Source organism: Podarcis filfolensis (assembly GCF_964270895.1).
Source record: "Podarcis filfolensis genome assembly, chromosome: 15".
Taxonomy (NCBI): domain Eukaryota; kingdom Metazoa; phylum Chordata; class Lepidosauria; order Squamata; family Lacertidae; genus Podarcis; species Podarcis filfolensis.
Window position 1 is genome coordinate 33,755,196 of NC_139618.1, and position 16,249 is coordinate 33,771,444.

General features: G+C 44.9%; 1 protein-coding gene across 8 annotated transcripts in view; it reads left to right on the forward strand.

Moving 5' to 3' along the window:
- Positions 1 to 16,249, forward strand: part of PKNOX2 (PBX/knotted 1 homeobox 2) — a 432,656-nt gene that overhangs the window by 352,613 nt on the left and 63,794 nt on the right. For all 8 annotated transcript variants that reach the window (XM_083588791.1, XM_083588795.1, XM_083588792.1 and 5 more), the window contains one exon: positions 7,097 to 7,285. In XM_083588791.1, the coding sequence (XP_083444917.1) occupies positions 7,097 to 7,285 (189 nt within the window). The remainder of the gene's footprint in view (positions 1 to 7,096; positions 7,286 to 16,249) is intronic.

The following is a 16,249-nucleotide window of genomic DNA, read 5'->3' on the forward strand; positions in this document are numbered from 1 at the left end:
GCTCAGCGAAGCAGGGACATAAAATGAGAGACCCCAAGCAAATGAGCTGAGATAATTGAGAGATTTATTTTACATACACACACATGTATATGTCAAGTCTTCGTGCCTTTGCCCTTGAATGCTGACTTTCAGGAAAGCAGATAGTTGGATGGACACGCCGGGCTGACAGAGCATTCCTTGAGGACTTTTATTATTATCATTCGTTTATGTTACTTATTACATTTTTATCTTGCCCCTTCCTCCCAAGGAGCTCAGGGTGGCCTTTGTGGCTCCTCCGGCCTGCATTTCATTCTCACAACAAGCCGCTGAGGTAGGATAGGTTGAAGCAGGCTTCCTCAACCTTGACCCTCCAGATGTTTTGGCCTACAACTCCCATGATCCCTAGCTAGCAGGGCCAGTGGTCAGGGATGATGGGAATTGTAGTCTCAAAACATCTGGAGGGCCGAGGTTGAGGAAGCCTGGGTTGAAGGATGGTGATCGCCCCAAGTTTAAGCTAACATGGCTGATTTGAAACCAGCACTCATTCCAGTCCAGCACTCAATTTGCTCAATAAGTGTGTGTGTGTGTGTGTGTGTGTGTGTGTGTGTGTGTAATAGAATGTGTGAGACAACCTGTTTGCTCAGAAAAAGCTGTCGCTACTGCTTCTTCTCCACTCCTCTCAGGGCAAGATGGTCCTTCAGTTTCTTTCCTCCAACTTTATTGGTCAGTCTATTTCCCCATGTAGTCATTAAAATTAAAATAATGCTTACCAAAAAATAACATAAAAAATACCATACACAAATTTTATACAACTTGACATTGCCTTTCTTTTCTTTTTTTGGTGATGCAAATCCTCTTTTCCTTTCCTTTTCTGACAATGCATTAGTGTCAATCCTAAGTGGGAGGCAACGAATCAAATACACATTAGTTTGCCTCAACCTGTGAAATTTCATGGATTCTTAATAAGTGCATAGGGTGACCTTTGAAGCACATTTAAAGCACAAGCCACCGCCCCCAATAACCCCGGGAACTGTAGTTTATCTCTCACAGAGCTGCAATTACCAACACCCTTAACAAACTACAGTCCCAGTCTACGGTGTGAATAAGACCAAAGTGGGTATGTCGGGAGACAGACAGATAAAAATCCAAGGTTGCATTCAGCTAACCTCTACTCAGGATTTGTTGCTGTTTAGTCATTAGTCGTGTCCGACTCTTTGTGACCCCCTGGACCAGAGCACGCCAGACACTCCTGTCTTCCACTGCCTCCCACAGTTTGGTCAAACTCATGCTGGTAGCTTCGAGAACACTGTCCACCCATCTCGTCCTCTGTCGTCCCCTTCTCCTTCTGCCCTCAATCTTTCTCAACATCAGGGTCTTTTCCAGGGAGTCTTCTCTTCTCATGAGGTGGCCAAAGTATTGGAGCCTCAGCTTCACGATCTGCCCTTCCAGTGAGCATCCAGTCCATGGGACTCTCAAGAGTCTCCTCCAGCACCATAATTCAAAAGCATCAATTCTTCGGCGATCAGCCTTCTTTATGGTCCAGCTCTCACTTCCATACATCACTACTGGGAAAACCATAGCTTTAACTATACGGATCTTTGTTGGCAAGGTGATGTCTCTGCTTTTTAAGATGCTGTCTAGGTTTGTCATTGCTTTTCTCCCAAGAAGCAGGTGTCTTTTAATTTTGTGGCTGCTGTCACCATCTGCAGTGATCATGGAGCCCAAGAAAGTAAAATCTCTCACTGCCTCCATTTCTTCCCCTTCTATTTGCCAGGAGGTGATGGGACCAGTCAGGGTAGACCCACTTAAAATTAGCCATGTCTATTAATTTCAGGCTAGATGTGCGGGTCCTTTTGGACCCTGAAGAGGGCAGAATGGGGGCAGGGTGGGCTGCTACAGTACATGGCACCCTTATGCGCACTTCGCCAATTCCCATGGGGTCTGGGAGTGGAACCCCATGTGAAATGGTCATCGCCTGTCCTGGATTCCTGTGTGAATGTTCTGAGGTGCCCTGTGTTGCCGTGAGCTAGTGATTCTTGGATCTGGCTCCAGAGAGGGCCTGTAGTCAGTGGGTTTTTTTGAGGGGGGGGTTGCCAGTACTGCATACCATTGCAGATTTTAATTTGTTCAGATTTTAATTTGTCTGAATTAATTTGACGATGTGTTTTAATTAATTGATGCCTGTTTTTATGTATACTGTGTTATTTATATAATGTTAGCTGCTCTGAGACCAGCTCTGGCCAGGGAGGGCGGGGTACAAAATAAAATGTATTATTATTATTATTAATAATTATTATTACGTGACCCCCAGAAAAAAGCCCTGCCCGTAGTCATCATTTCATTCTTTCTACCGAATCACGCATGTACACACATACAAATGAATCACACACATGCATGTGTGCGCACGAGCTCACATGCCCTCCCCATCCAAAATCCAAAATGGCAATCTATCATGGTTTCCATAGGAAAGGCCCAGTAAGCAGTAAGGGACCCCTGACCATTAGGTCCAGTCGCGGACGACTCTGGGGTTGCGGCACTCATCTCGCTTTATTGGCTGAGGGAGCCGGCATACAGCTTCCGGGTCATGTGGCCAGCATGACTTAAGCTGCTTCTGGCAAACCAGAGCAGCGCACTGAAATGCCGTTTACCTTCCCGCCGGAGCGGTACCTATTTATCTACTTGCACTTTCATGTGCTTTTGAACTGCTAGGTTGGCAGGAGCAGGGACCGAGCAACGGGAGCTCACCCCGTCGCGGGGATTCGAACTGCCGACCTTCTGATCGGCAAGTCCTAGACTCTGTGGTTTAACCCACAGCGCCACCCGTGTCCCTTTAGTACTGCTCCTACATCCTGCCAAAGGCATCCCAGTTCAACCCATCTGTGTTGCTTTGCTCCTTCCTGTCATCTGTAAAATATGAACAATGGCGTACAGGAGTCCTTCAGCAGTTCCCATTCAAAGGACAAGCCCCATCCAAGCTGCAGCTGCAATGGACTCCCAGGAGGTTTTTTGGGGGGGCTGTGTCATCACTTTAATCTAAAGAATTCTCTAGAGTAGAACAGGGAACGAGAGGAATTTGCCCCCTATCTGATCCTGGGTTGCTATGCTTCTGATTAACCTTTTTTCTTTCTGTGTTTGTCAATTCCCCCATACACACACACACACACACACACACACACACGCCCTTTCCTCCTGCCTCCCTTCTGTCTTTGTGATTCGATTTGGAAAGCCTTCAGTGTGCATTAGGAGAGAAAAACACCTCCTTATCTTCAGGTCATCCTCACTAGGCTCTCATCACTGCCCAGCGCTTCCGCTGCTTCTTTCCCTGAGGGTAGGCATCCGTTGGCAAAGAGCAAAAAGGGAGTGTCCCTGTTTGTGCTGGACTCCTTCCCTAATTGTACCATGGCAAGCTCCCTAGCAGACTAGAGGGCCATCCCAAGTTCATTTGCATAGTCATCTTACCCATGAGCAGCCTGTGACTAATAGTTTGTAAAGGTGGCCACTAAAATTAGCAAGTTGAAAAAGTGCTTTGAAATTTAAAGACTCTTTGTTACATAAAAAAGCAGATTTATTGCCCTGTGGTGAATAGCTGGGATTTTATATATTATTCAAGATTTTGAGCCGGGGCTGTAAAACGTACGGTCTCAGTTCCATGCATGGAATGTTTTATGTGTAAATTTTTTAACATTTATGGGGTATATTTTACTGAGGCCAAGGCTTTGCTCAAGGGAGAGCTTACAGGCATGTTTCCACTCTCCAGCCTTGTTAGGCAGAGTGGCCAGCTGAGAATAATCAGGGACGCTTTTGCATAGAACACTTACAGCTGGGTCCCAAAAGCACTCCGGGAGCGAGATGCTGAGTTTTGCAAATGGAGCTTCTGGTGTTTTTGGCCTGCTTAGGCGACAGAAACATCCATTTTAAAACATGGATGCAATACCTGGTTCAGATCAATGGGAAACCATGGTTGCCTGCCACACAAGGGAGCCATGAAAGAGCATGCTCTCTGCTCCCCTTCCCTTCTCTTTCGCACGCCAAACATCTTTGCTTCCAGTTTTAAACTGGAATTTAAGTGCAATTCCCCCAACATGTCCAAACTCGAGAAAGGAACCATGGTTTGTTAAAGCTATAGTTTAGGAGCCAGCTGGAGTCAGAAACCGTGGTTTGATTCTGGCTTGCTCTTACTGACTATTGTTTAAAGCAGGGATGACTGAACATGTAATCCTCCAGGAGGCTTTTGTGGTCCCCTGAGATTCTTCCAAAATTTATTTTAAAATTAGGAAATTATAAATCACTTCCAGTATTTGTTGCCCTTCAAATGCCCCCCTTTTCCATTTTGATCCAGCTAAGTTATTAAAAAAAATGTCCAGTGGCACCTTAAGGTAAAGGTAAAAGGACCCCTGACCATTAGGTCCAGTCGTGGCCGACTCTGGGGTTGCAGCGCTCATCTTGCTTTACTGGCCGAGGGAGCCAGCGTATAGCTTCCGGGTCATGTGGCCAGCATGACTAAGCCGCTTCTGGCGAACCAGAGCAGCGCACGGAAACGCCGTTTACCTTCCCGCCGGAGCGGTACCTATTTATCTACTTGCACTTTCATGTGCTTTCGAACTGCTAGGTTGGCAGGAGCAGGGACCAAGCAACGGGAGCTCACCCCGTCATGGGGATTCGAACTGCCGACCTTCTGATCGGCAAGTCCTAGGCTCTGTGGTTTAACCCACAGTGCCACCCGTGTCCCTCTGTGGCACCTTAGAGACCAACTAAGTTTGTTCTTGGGATAAGCTTTTGTGTGCATGCACACTTCTTCAGATACTGATTTTTAAATATATTTTAATATATTTTGACTGCGTCAGACCAACATGGCTACCTACCTGCAGCTAAGTTATACTAGAGTAGACCGTTTGACATTAATGAACCTAAGTTAGCCATGTAGATTAATTTCAGTAGGTCTACTGACTAGAACTAGCATTGGATACAGTCTATAGCCTTTTCAGTGACTGCACCTATGTTTGCAATCTATTGCTGAGAATGGATCAGATTGCTCCTATGCGCATCTTGGCTGTGCTCTAAAGAGTGCCTTCAAGGAGTTGACTCAAACCAACCAAATTCAATCCTAACTGAGTTTCATTGGAAGCAGCACCTGTATTCTCAGAGACTTTCCAACTGTAGATAGACAATAATGGTATGTTATTTTTATTTTTTCTTTATTGAGTTTATATACCGCCCTATACCCAGAAGTCTCAGGGTAGTTCACAGAACAAAATCAAAATATAAAACCACAAAATATATAATCAAAATAAAAACAACAACCCAATACCCCCCCAAAAAACCACATTTTAAAAGGGCATAAGATGAATAGTATGAATAATATTCTTTGGTGGTTGTCTTGCAGCCATAGACCTCCTTCGCCCTGGAGAGTTTCCAAACATTAGACAGCTTTTACAAGCACAGTTAGACAGGTTCCCTCATGGTACCTTTTAGTGGACTAGTATTTTATGAATGAGAGTGTGCACCTTTGCTTCAAACGCGTAGTTGTGATTCGAGGACCCGTCCCCCGCTTGGTAATAATAAAGACACGTGGACACAGTATATTAGGTTAATGGGCTAGAAAAGGCCACAACTTTATTGATTACAGCATGTGAGAAGGTATTGGCTTAGGCATTGGACAAGAGCAAATTTGACTCCACCCACTCGGAGAGGGGTGAGTCTGACAAGGGGTTAACCACCAGTAGGGGGAGCCTGTTGATGCAAATACAACTATAAGCTCTCCCCTGATGTCACCGGGGGTCGTGCCATGGCCCTCCGCCACACAGGGCATCGGACAGGATCCACGACTGCCGGATTCCTTTAACGGAATACCCATAAGTGAAGGGGTAGGCGATGGCCACACCTTGCCCTTCCACACACCAACAACACATTCCAATGCCTAATTGCCAAATACCAAGAAAGCTGTGACCATTGCTACAAGGTAGGCGAAAAAAAACAAAAGGCCGGTGCCAATTTGCCAATTGGAAAAAACTCCTAACAGGCCCCCTGGGCAACCAGGGCGACCAACCATGGGTCCATAGCAAGGTCAAGCGAGAAGCTATGCACTAAAGGGAGTGGTGGGTGGGTGGCTCGCGAAAATCGGCAGCGCAATGACAGGGAGAGCTGGCACGGCCTCATTTGAGCAGCTAGACCACGCCCCCACAGTGTCTCCCGATTGGGTGCCCAGCTGGGAGGCGTGGCGCGCCAGCGATGATGGCAGGGCAGGGGGCAGAACGCCTTGGGAGTCTAACGTTCCAGCTCCCGAACGTCAAAAACCGGAAGTGAGTGTTCTGGTTTTCAAACTTTTTTTGAAAGCCGAACGTCCAGCGTGGCTTCCCCTATTGTTTCCGGCGCACCTGCGCAATTGGGAACCAATTGGAAGCCGCGCCTTGGTTTTCAAACTTTTCGGAAGTCCAACGGACTTCAAGAACGGATTCCATTCGACTTCTAAGGTCCGTCTGTAACAGTAAACAGTAAAATGAAATATCAGCAAGCAATAATTAAACAGTTTACTACTATCAATTACAACAAAGAATTACTAAACAGTAAAAACAACGGCAAGTCACAATGCATAAAATACCACAAAACATAAAAAGGCAGGAAACACAACTTATAAAATTATTTTTAAATCCTTGTTTCGTATGTGTTTAGGTCACTAGTAGGGCTGCCACTGGGTTAAATAAACATTGGTAAATAACCAAGAGTTTTATTTAGTTCAATTTGCCTATGAAAAAAGATAGTTCTGAAGAAAATTATATACTTTCGTTTAAGATGATACACTGAGGTGCCTCAATAGGCCTCTTCATAAAAGATGCATTTTATCTTGCTCATGAGAGGGGGAACCTATTCTAAGATGGTCTTGTCTTTTGCAGTTTCTATCAGTACTTGTGTTGTAGAAATAAATAAATTCCATTTGCTAGGCAATTAATCAGGCAGGAGGCTTGTTAATCCATAAGAATATTCCAACTGTTTGATGCAGCCAATGAATGGATACGTTTTGGCAACCCTGGTTGCTACGCTTATCTTTTGAATATGATGGTGAATGCTTTCTATCGTTGGACTGACCCTCTGCTCTCTTCGGTTTCTTCTTCATCCCTAGATGGTGAAAGCCATTCAGGTCCTGAGAATCCACCTCCTGGAGCTGGAGAAAGTGAATGAATTGTGCAAGGACTTTTGTAATCGTTATATCACCTGCCTCAAAACTAAGATGCACAGCGACAACCTACTCAGGAATGACCTCGGGGGGCCTTACTCCCCAAACCAGTCCTCCATAAACCTACACACACAGGTAATAGTTGAAAAATGTTCAATGTGACATGCCTCCTTAAAGATTTTCAGGGTTTCTTCAAGCTGTTTCATATTTTCTGTTGTAGAAAAGTTAGCATTTATTTCATTTTTTTCTTTTCTTTTGTGGACTGGCAAAAGATCTTAGAGAAGCGTGGATATTTCCAGGCATCAGAGAGATGAAGCTATAGTATTTAAAACTCTGCACCAGGGTGAGCCAAAACTGATTTATGCAACCTGTATAAATAGCATTCCCTGGTCTGAGCAGTGTTATTGGATAACTATGACTGAGGATTGATTCTGTTTCTGATAGTCAATGGAAGGGGCACTGAAGCACTTTTCCCTGATCACAGGAAATCCTACTGAGTCCCCAGTCTTATCCCCAGCTTCTGAGACTTCACCCAGCCGCCTTCTGGCAGAACTTCCCAAACCAAAGTTACTGTATTTTTCGCTCTATAAGACGCACCAGACCATAAGATGCACCTAGTTTTTGGAGGAGGAAAACAAGGAAAAAAATATTCTGACTCTCAGAAGCCAGAACAGCAAGAGGGATCGCTGCGCAGCGAAAGCAACGATCCCTCTTGCTGTTCTGGCTTCTGGGATAGCTGCGCAGCCTGCATTCACTCCATAAGATGCACACACATTTCCCCTTACTTTTTCGGAGGGGAAAAGTGCGTCTTGTAGAGCAAAAAATACGGTACTTTAAAAGAGAAGGAGAAAAGCAGAGAATCTCAGAATTAACTATAACTGAGGTCAGCAGGTGTTAGATTAAGATCTGCTGGTAGAATGGATATTTCAGTAAAAGGACTGCAAAGTAGCTTCAGTTCTGGTGCCCCAAACAAATTCCTGGACTCAGAATTTTTGAATTCTAAGTGTACGGCTCTGTTTGGTGGGTTTGGGGGATTCTAGCAAAAGGGGGGGGGGATTAGAATTCACATGCCTCACGTTTATCCACCTCTGTCCCTTGAGGCTTGTGAACACGGGATTTGGACTAGTAAATTGGAGGACGCGATCTCTTACGATGTGACATTTCTGGATGTATTCAGCTTAGGTTCCACCTTCTGAAGGTGAAGTCAAATCACCGCAGAATCACAGCGCCTGCTGGGGCTGCAGAGATTGGTCATTCATAACTGTTGCCTCCTGCATTTATTTTAATTTTAATTTTATTTTTTTGCTGCATTAGCAGCACCAAAGCAGCCTCTCTGGGGCACAAGCCTGGGCAGTGTCTCTGGAGGTCCTGGGTTCCCCAGATGATAAGAATCCCCCCCCCCCGGCCTTGCTGATGTGGTCCAAAGGAAAACAGAGCAATATGCTTGGCACCGGCTTGGCTGCAGGAGTTGCCAGAAGGAGGCGTACAAGACACCATCCAACTGTCTTAGGGACTCCAGTCTGGATTTGTGTAGGGTTTGCTCCTTAGCCTTTTCTCCCGAATATGTCCTGCAAGGCAGCAGATATGGTTTTTTCCTAGGGGTTTACTCCCAAACTCTTTCTCGGGAATCAGTATAGCCCCAAGGCAGAGGAGGTTTAGAATCAGAGTTTCCTTCTCCTAAATAGGCTACCTTCCCAGGTTGATCTCGCATTACTGGCCGAGGGAGCCGGTGTACAGCTTCCGGGTCATGTGGCCAGCATGACTAAGCCGCTTCTGCCGAACCAGAGCAGCGCATGGAAACGCCGTTTACCTTCCCGCTGGAGTGGTACCTATTTATCTACTTGCACTTTGAGGTGCTTTCGAACTGCTAGGTTGGCAGGAGCAGGGACCAAACAACGGGAGCTCGCCCCGTCGCGGGGATTCAAACCGCCAACCTTCTGATCGGCAAGTCCTAGGCTCTGTGGTTTAACCCACAGCACCACCTGCGTCCCAGCATAATAATCTGTACTGCAGCACTTTTAGCAGAATTTTAGCTGAACATGGGAATTAATTTATATCAGGTCAGATCATACCTGAAGTCTTTCCCACCACCTGCTATCTGGTGCTTTCAAAGAACAACGACAGAAGATTGAACCCAGGGCCTTCTGCAACTGAAGCACTTGCTCTGATGGTCCCTTCACAAATATTCGTTATAATCCTGATATTCTTGGTATCACCTGAATGTTCTCATTATGAAAGCTCAAACTCACCTCTCTGCTCCTGAGTACCGTTTACTCCGATGCTTTTATAAGTCTACCCATGAATGCTGCCTTATTTCTGACTTGCTTACAAGTATGGTTAATGAGGCATGTAATGTGGGAAACAGCCCTTTTTAATTCAAATCATCGCTCCCAGAAATGCAGTAGCTTAATTTGAATGATCTGGTGGATATGCAGTTACCTGTCCTTGTATTCAGTCCTAAAGAGGAGCACTATCAAATGTCTATCATTATTTTTGCATTATAGTTTTGGGGCTCTTCCTTCTATACCAGGAGTAGTATTCCCTCCCCGCCCCACCCTCACCCCAGCAAGGAGAACTGCATTGCGTGGCGAGTTCCTGCCTCCCCCCTCGGAAATAAAGACACGAGACACAAGATTTTAGGTTAATGGGTCAAATTAGGCCACAACTTTATTGATTACAGGAATTGAGTGGTATTGGCTTAGGCATTGGTCCTAACTGCTAACTGGCTTCAGCCTGCTTGCTTGAAGACCGGCAAGGGTTAACCACCAGTAGGGGGAGTCCTGCTGATGCACATCAACTAGGAACTCCCCCCGGGGTCACCGCTCGGGGGCGTGCCGTAGGCCCACACCTCCATAGGCTTAGGACAAGGCCACACCCCCCGGAATCCTTTACCGGACTACCCTTCAACCTGGGGGGAGGTGATGGCCCTTCCTCCCCCCCCCCCGTTCATCTGCATGACAATACCCCTACCAATGCCTAAGCGCCAATGCCAAGGAAGTTGTGACGATTTGCTATGAGGTAGGCGAAAACCAAAAGGCTGGAGCCAATTTGCCAATTGGGAAAATTCCTACCTGGTCCCTTGATGGCGACCAACCGAAGTCCATAGCAATGTCAAAGCCTAACCTAGAGGGTGGGTGGGTGGGTGGGAAAACCTACTCGGCTGTAGCGGGAAAGAGGAGGGGTCCTCGGCCACGCCGGCCCTAAATAGGGCAGGATTTGTTTTATCTTTTTAATTTCTTTTTTAATTAGCTGTTTTTTGTCTATTTTTTGTGGGGTTTTTTCTGTATTGTTTATCTTTATCTGTGGTTTCCTTTTTTATTCTGTAAACTTTTACTTTTTTCTTTTGTAAAACTTTAATAAAAAATTATTTTAAAAAAAATAATAAATAGGGCAGGCCACACACCCCAGGCCAGCCGATTGGCTGTCCGGGGAGATGACGTGGCCGAGGATTCCCCTAGTATAGCGGGGGCTGGCAGCCAGCCCCCGCATGCGTGGGGAGGGGCGTGAAGCCCGCAACCTCACCTCCTCTCTAGCTCGGAAGTGGCTTTCTCTTGGGGTAATTTGTCATGAGCTACATGCCAGCAGTAGAGATTTTGAAGAACTGCCTTGCATTTCCATTGGACATGGGAGCTGAAATTGACACCATTTGCACATTTGTCTGAGGTCAAGAGGGCATATCGCACAAGCAAATATTCGCAGTGTTCTCTGTAGTTGGGTTATTATAGTCCTCAAAGACTACACATATAATTACTTTATTTTCTGCATTGTTTTTGACACTTCCCTTCAATTTACATTTATTGAAATCAATCACATTATTTATAATATTAGTTTGGTTATAGCGGATAGTGAGACAAATGACGTAGACTTTGACAGAAGCCAAACTGCAGCAGAACTGAAACAGTGCTGATTGCAATGATAAGTGTTGCCTCCTAACATGCCTAGCCAGCAGTAAGTAGAGCAATGGCGATTTGGGACAGTGTCCAAAGTGGCTGGGAGAATTTCTCTCTCTTTCTTTCTGCCAACTCCCCTCTCTTTCTCTTTCTGACACCACCTTTCCTCTTTCCCCTTCCTCCGCACATAGCTGGGGAGGGAAACATTGCTATTACCAGAGGTCTGCAGAGTCTTTGAAATTAGCCTGAGGGTTGCATGCTCTAGGAATTTGGCCTCTCCCTTACTAGAAAATGTAAGGGGTGCTATTTATATGTGTCCAAATATATCAGCATAGGGACATGCACAATGCAATTTGCAGTGACATCCGTTTGCAAATGTTGAGGGTGCAAAGACTATCACATTTGGTCAACAGGGTTTCCAGTGCAATTCTATACATGTTTACCCAGTGGTAAGTCCTATTGTGTTTCATTGTGTTCCAAGGTAAATACACAGTTTTAATCTTAGGCTTGTGTTTCTTTGAACTGCAACGCCTTCTGCTGCACAAAAGCCACACTCAAATGCCCTTTGCATAGGCTTTGGTGCGTCTTTGCAAAATCCTACTGTATATGCTCACCTTTAAAAAGTGTCTTATGTTTTGTTTTGGGTTTTTTAAGGCATGTACATAGGGGTGGGGGAGAAATTACATTATTTCCATAAAAATTCAGAAACAATATGTGAACCAGAATGCAGCCATCCTTCAAAATTCACACCTCTGAATTTTGCAGTGCAGTTCTCCAGCCAAGCAATGTGTACAAAATGCATTTACTTGGATAATGTGTGCATTGCATTGCATATGTTATTAAAATTAACACAAAATGCAATATGCTAGGAGAAAATAGTTTGCAAACTGTGGATATAGGATGAAAATTCATACAAAAATAAGGTTATTAGGAGAAATTTGCACTAAAATGCTGGCAGATTTTCACGAGGACATATATATATATATATATATATATATATATATATATATATATATATATATTTACACACACGTACATATACATATATATATATACACACACACAGTGGTACCTTGGGTTACATACGCTTCAGGTTACAGACTCCACTAACCCAGAAATAGTGCTTCAGATTAAGAACTTTGCTACAGGATGAGAACAGAAATTGTGCTCCGGTGGTGCGGCAGCAGCAGGAGGCCCCATTAGCTAAAGTGGTGCTTCAGGTTAAGAACAGTTTCAGGTTAAGAACAGACCTCCAGAACGAATTAAGTTCTTAACCCGAGGTACCACTATATATATATATATATATATATCAGTGTGTAGAGATGTGAACATCTAAGATTGGTAAGATGAGAAACTGACAGACCCAAAATTGACAGGTTCATGCATCCCTATGTGCGAGTACCTTTGCACACTCATCAGCCCAGTTGATTTGGATCACAGCCTATAAACACAGTTCTCTGCCGTGAAATTCCATAGGTTCTAACGAGATCCAGTCTCCAGCTTTGGCCAGTCATGGAGAGCAATCACTGGAAGGGTGCTGAGCTTGCTGCAGTGTGGTATTGCTGCTTGTATAAGAATCATAGAATTGTAGGCCAACTCCCTGCAATGCAGGAATCACCGACGGATCCTTCTCTGAAAGATGCACTAAACAGCAACAGAAACTGCAATTAATCCAGAATGTGCCAGCTAGACTGGTGACTGGGAGTGGCCGCCAGGACTATATAACACCGGTCCTGAGAGATTGGCATTGGCTCCCAGTAAGCTTCTGAGCACAATTCAAAGTGTTGGTACTGACCTTTAAAGCCCTAAACGGCCTTGGTCCTGTATACCTGAAGGAGCGTCTCCATCCCCATCGTTCAGCCTGGACACCGAGGCCCAGCTCCGAGGGCCTTCTGGCAGTTACCTCATTGCAAGAAGTGAGGTTACAGGGAACCAGGCAGAGGGCCTTCTTGGTAGTGGCGCCTGCCCTGTGGAACGCCCTCCCATCAGATGTCAAGGAAATACGCAGCTATCACATTTATAAAAGACATCTGAAGGCAGCCCTGTTTAGGGAAGTTTTTAATATTTAATGCTGTATTATTTTTAACACTCGATTGGGAGCCGCCCAGAGTGGCTGGGGAAACTCAGCCAGATGGGTGGGGTATAAATAAAAAATAAAAAATAAAAAATAAAAAATAAAAAATAAAAAATAAAAAATAAAAAATAAAAAATAAAAAATAAAAAATAAATTATTATTATCATCATCATCATCATCATCATCATCATCATCGAGGGCCCTTGCTCAAAATTTTCATGCCCTTTCTATTGTCCATTCTCCAGTTAAGCCGCCTCCTTCTAAACAGGTTGTTGAGAGAAATAGCGAAGAACGCAGCAAAAAAAAAAAAGGTCTTTGTTCCTCCTACTTCACATTGACGCAATGCCATTATCGTAATTTAGAAGTAATGTGGCTGAGGAAACAGACACTATGAAGTCTGTGCCAAAGGTGCGCAAACAAAGCTTCTCCCAAATGCATACGGTGGTTGGTGGCACATTTGCACCTTGCGTGTGCATTTTAGCGCAAGATTGCCCAAGTGCATGTGTGTGGCATGTGGGGGAACATGTTGAGGCAACATTTCGGAAATTCAAAAACCCAATATGTACATAGAATTGTAGGCCAACTCCCTGCAATGCAGGAATCACCGACGGATCCTTCTCTGAAAGATGCACTAAACAGCAACATTGCATTTATATCCTCCTGAAAGAGGCCAGGGCAGTTGGAATAGGAAGAGCAAGAGGAGTAGTGATGTCAAAGCTTTGGGAAAGCTATTCCTCCCCCAGTTGCAGCAAGAGCAGAGAAAACAAGGTAGAGTCCTTTTTTAATGGGTTTTCTTCAATCCCAATAGTGAGAGACAAAAGAAAGCAACAAGCCTTAACAATGGCGTTGCTCCAAACTGGGCTTCTCTGCCTCCTTCCCAGCAACAGTATCTTCCCTTATGGTGGCCCCTCATGGACACTCAAATGTTTTTGAATCCTTTGTTCCTGTATTCTTAGCGAACGCTGTGTCCTGGGAGAAGGGGGGTCAGAAATACTTTCCAGTGACAATGTGTCATCTGGCTGCCCTGCCGCAGTCCCAACCCTTTCTTCTAACACTTCACAACTTTTCTGCTTGTCTCTTTCTCTGAGCTGTGACTTTCCTCAAAGCCCTGCTGTAAATCAAGGCTGTCTCCCTCTTTTCCTACAGAGTCTGGAGAAAGGGGGGTGATCTCTACCACTCCTCCTCTTCCATCTCGCCCTCTTGAGTCCAATCCCTGACTAGTAATAGAAATACAACACTTTCAGGTTTCAAAGCATTGTCAGGTTCTGAAGAGCAAAACAGACCTGCAAGATTGGTCAATGTCAATATCCCCATTTTGCATATACAGTGGTACCTCGGGTTAAGTACTTAATTCATTCCGGAGGTCCGTTCTTAACCTGAAACTGCTCTTAACCTGAAGCACCACTTTAGCTAATGGGGCCTCTCGCTGCCGCCGCGCTGGAGCACAATTTCTGTTCTCACCCTGAAGCAAAGTTCTTAACCCGAGGTAATATTTCTGGGTTAGCAGAGTCTGTAACCTGAAGCGTATGTAACTTAAAGCGTATGTAGCCTGAGGTACCACTGTACTGCATAGTTGACTGAGTTGAGGAGATTATGGTAGGTCATGGTAGAAGTGAGAGCCAGAAAAATATGATAGTTTCTTAGGCACTGCACTACATCAGGTCTTAGGAACATAGCAGGTCATCGGAAGCTGCCTTACACCAATTCAGCCTAATGGTCCACCTAGCTCAATATTGTCTACACTGATTGGCAGTTGCTGTCTAGGGTTTCAGGCAGGGGACACTCCCACCCCCTCCTGGATTGAACCTGGGACCTTCTGCCAAGAGCTATGACATTTTGAATGTCCATGATGACAAAGTCCATCAGCAATTTGAATTAAACTGTGAACTGTCTCGCCAGAGTGGTGCATGCTCTAGATATCTCCCGCTTGGACTACTGCAATGTTCTCTACATGGGGCTACCTTTGAAGGTGACCTTGAAACTGCAATTAATCCAGAATGCGCCAGCTAGACTGGTGACTGGGAATGGCCGCCAGGACTATATAACACCGGTCCTGAGAGATTGGCATTGGCTCCCAGTAAGCTTCTGAGCACAATTCAAAGTGTTGGTACTGACCTTTAAAGCCCTAAATGGCCTCAGCCCAGTATACCTGAAGGAGCATCTCCATCCCCATCGCTCAGCCCAGACACTGAGGTCCAGCTCCGAGGGCCTTCTGGCAGTTACCTCATTGCAAGAAGTGAGGTTACAGGGAACCAGGCAGAGGACCTTCTCGGTAGTGGCGCCTGCCCTGTGGAACGCCCTCCCATCAGATGTCAAGGAAATACGCAGCTATCATATTTATAAAAGACATCTGAAGGCAGCCCTGTTTAGGGAAGTTTTTAATAGTTAATGCTGTATTGTTTTTAACACTTGATTGGGAGCCGCCCAGAGTGGCTGGGGAAACTCAGCCAGATGGGTGGGGTATAAATAAAAAATAAAAAATAAAAAATAAAAAATAAAAAATTATTATTATTATCATCATCATCATCATCATCGAGGGCCCTTGCTCAAAATTTTCATGCCCTTTCTATTGTCCATTCTCCAGTTAAGCCGCCTCCTTCTAAACAGGTTGTTGAGAGAAATAGCGAAGAACGCAGCAAAAAAAAAAAAAAAGGTCTTTGTTCCTCCTACTTCACATTGACGCAATGCCATTATCGTAATTTAGAAGTAATGTGGCTGAGGAAACAGACACTATGAAGTCTGTGTCAAAGGTGCGCAAACAAAGCTTCTCCCAAATGCATACGGTGGTTGGTGGCACATTTGCACCTTGCGTGTGCATTTTAGCGCAAGATTGCCCAAGTGCATGTGTGTGGCATGTGGGGGAACACGTTGAGGCAACATTTCGGAAATTCAAAAACCCAGGCTGCAAACCTGTGCACACTTACATGGGAGTAAGCCCATATGTGCACAGCGGGTCTTACTTCGAAGTAAACATGCATAGGATCAAGCTGTAAAATTGCCGTCCTTTTTTATTTTATTCTTATATTTGCTGCTGCAGTGGGTGTACTCCTAGACTATTATGTGCAAGATCACAGCATAAAGCTGCTCTCTCCCACACTTAGCAAAAACAAAGCTGCTTTTAAAAATCTTTTTAAA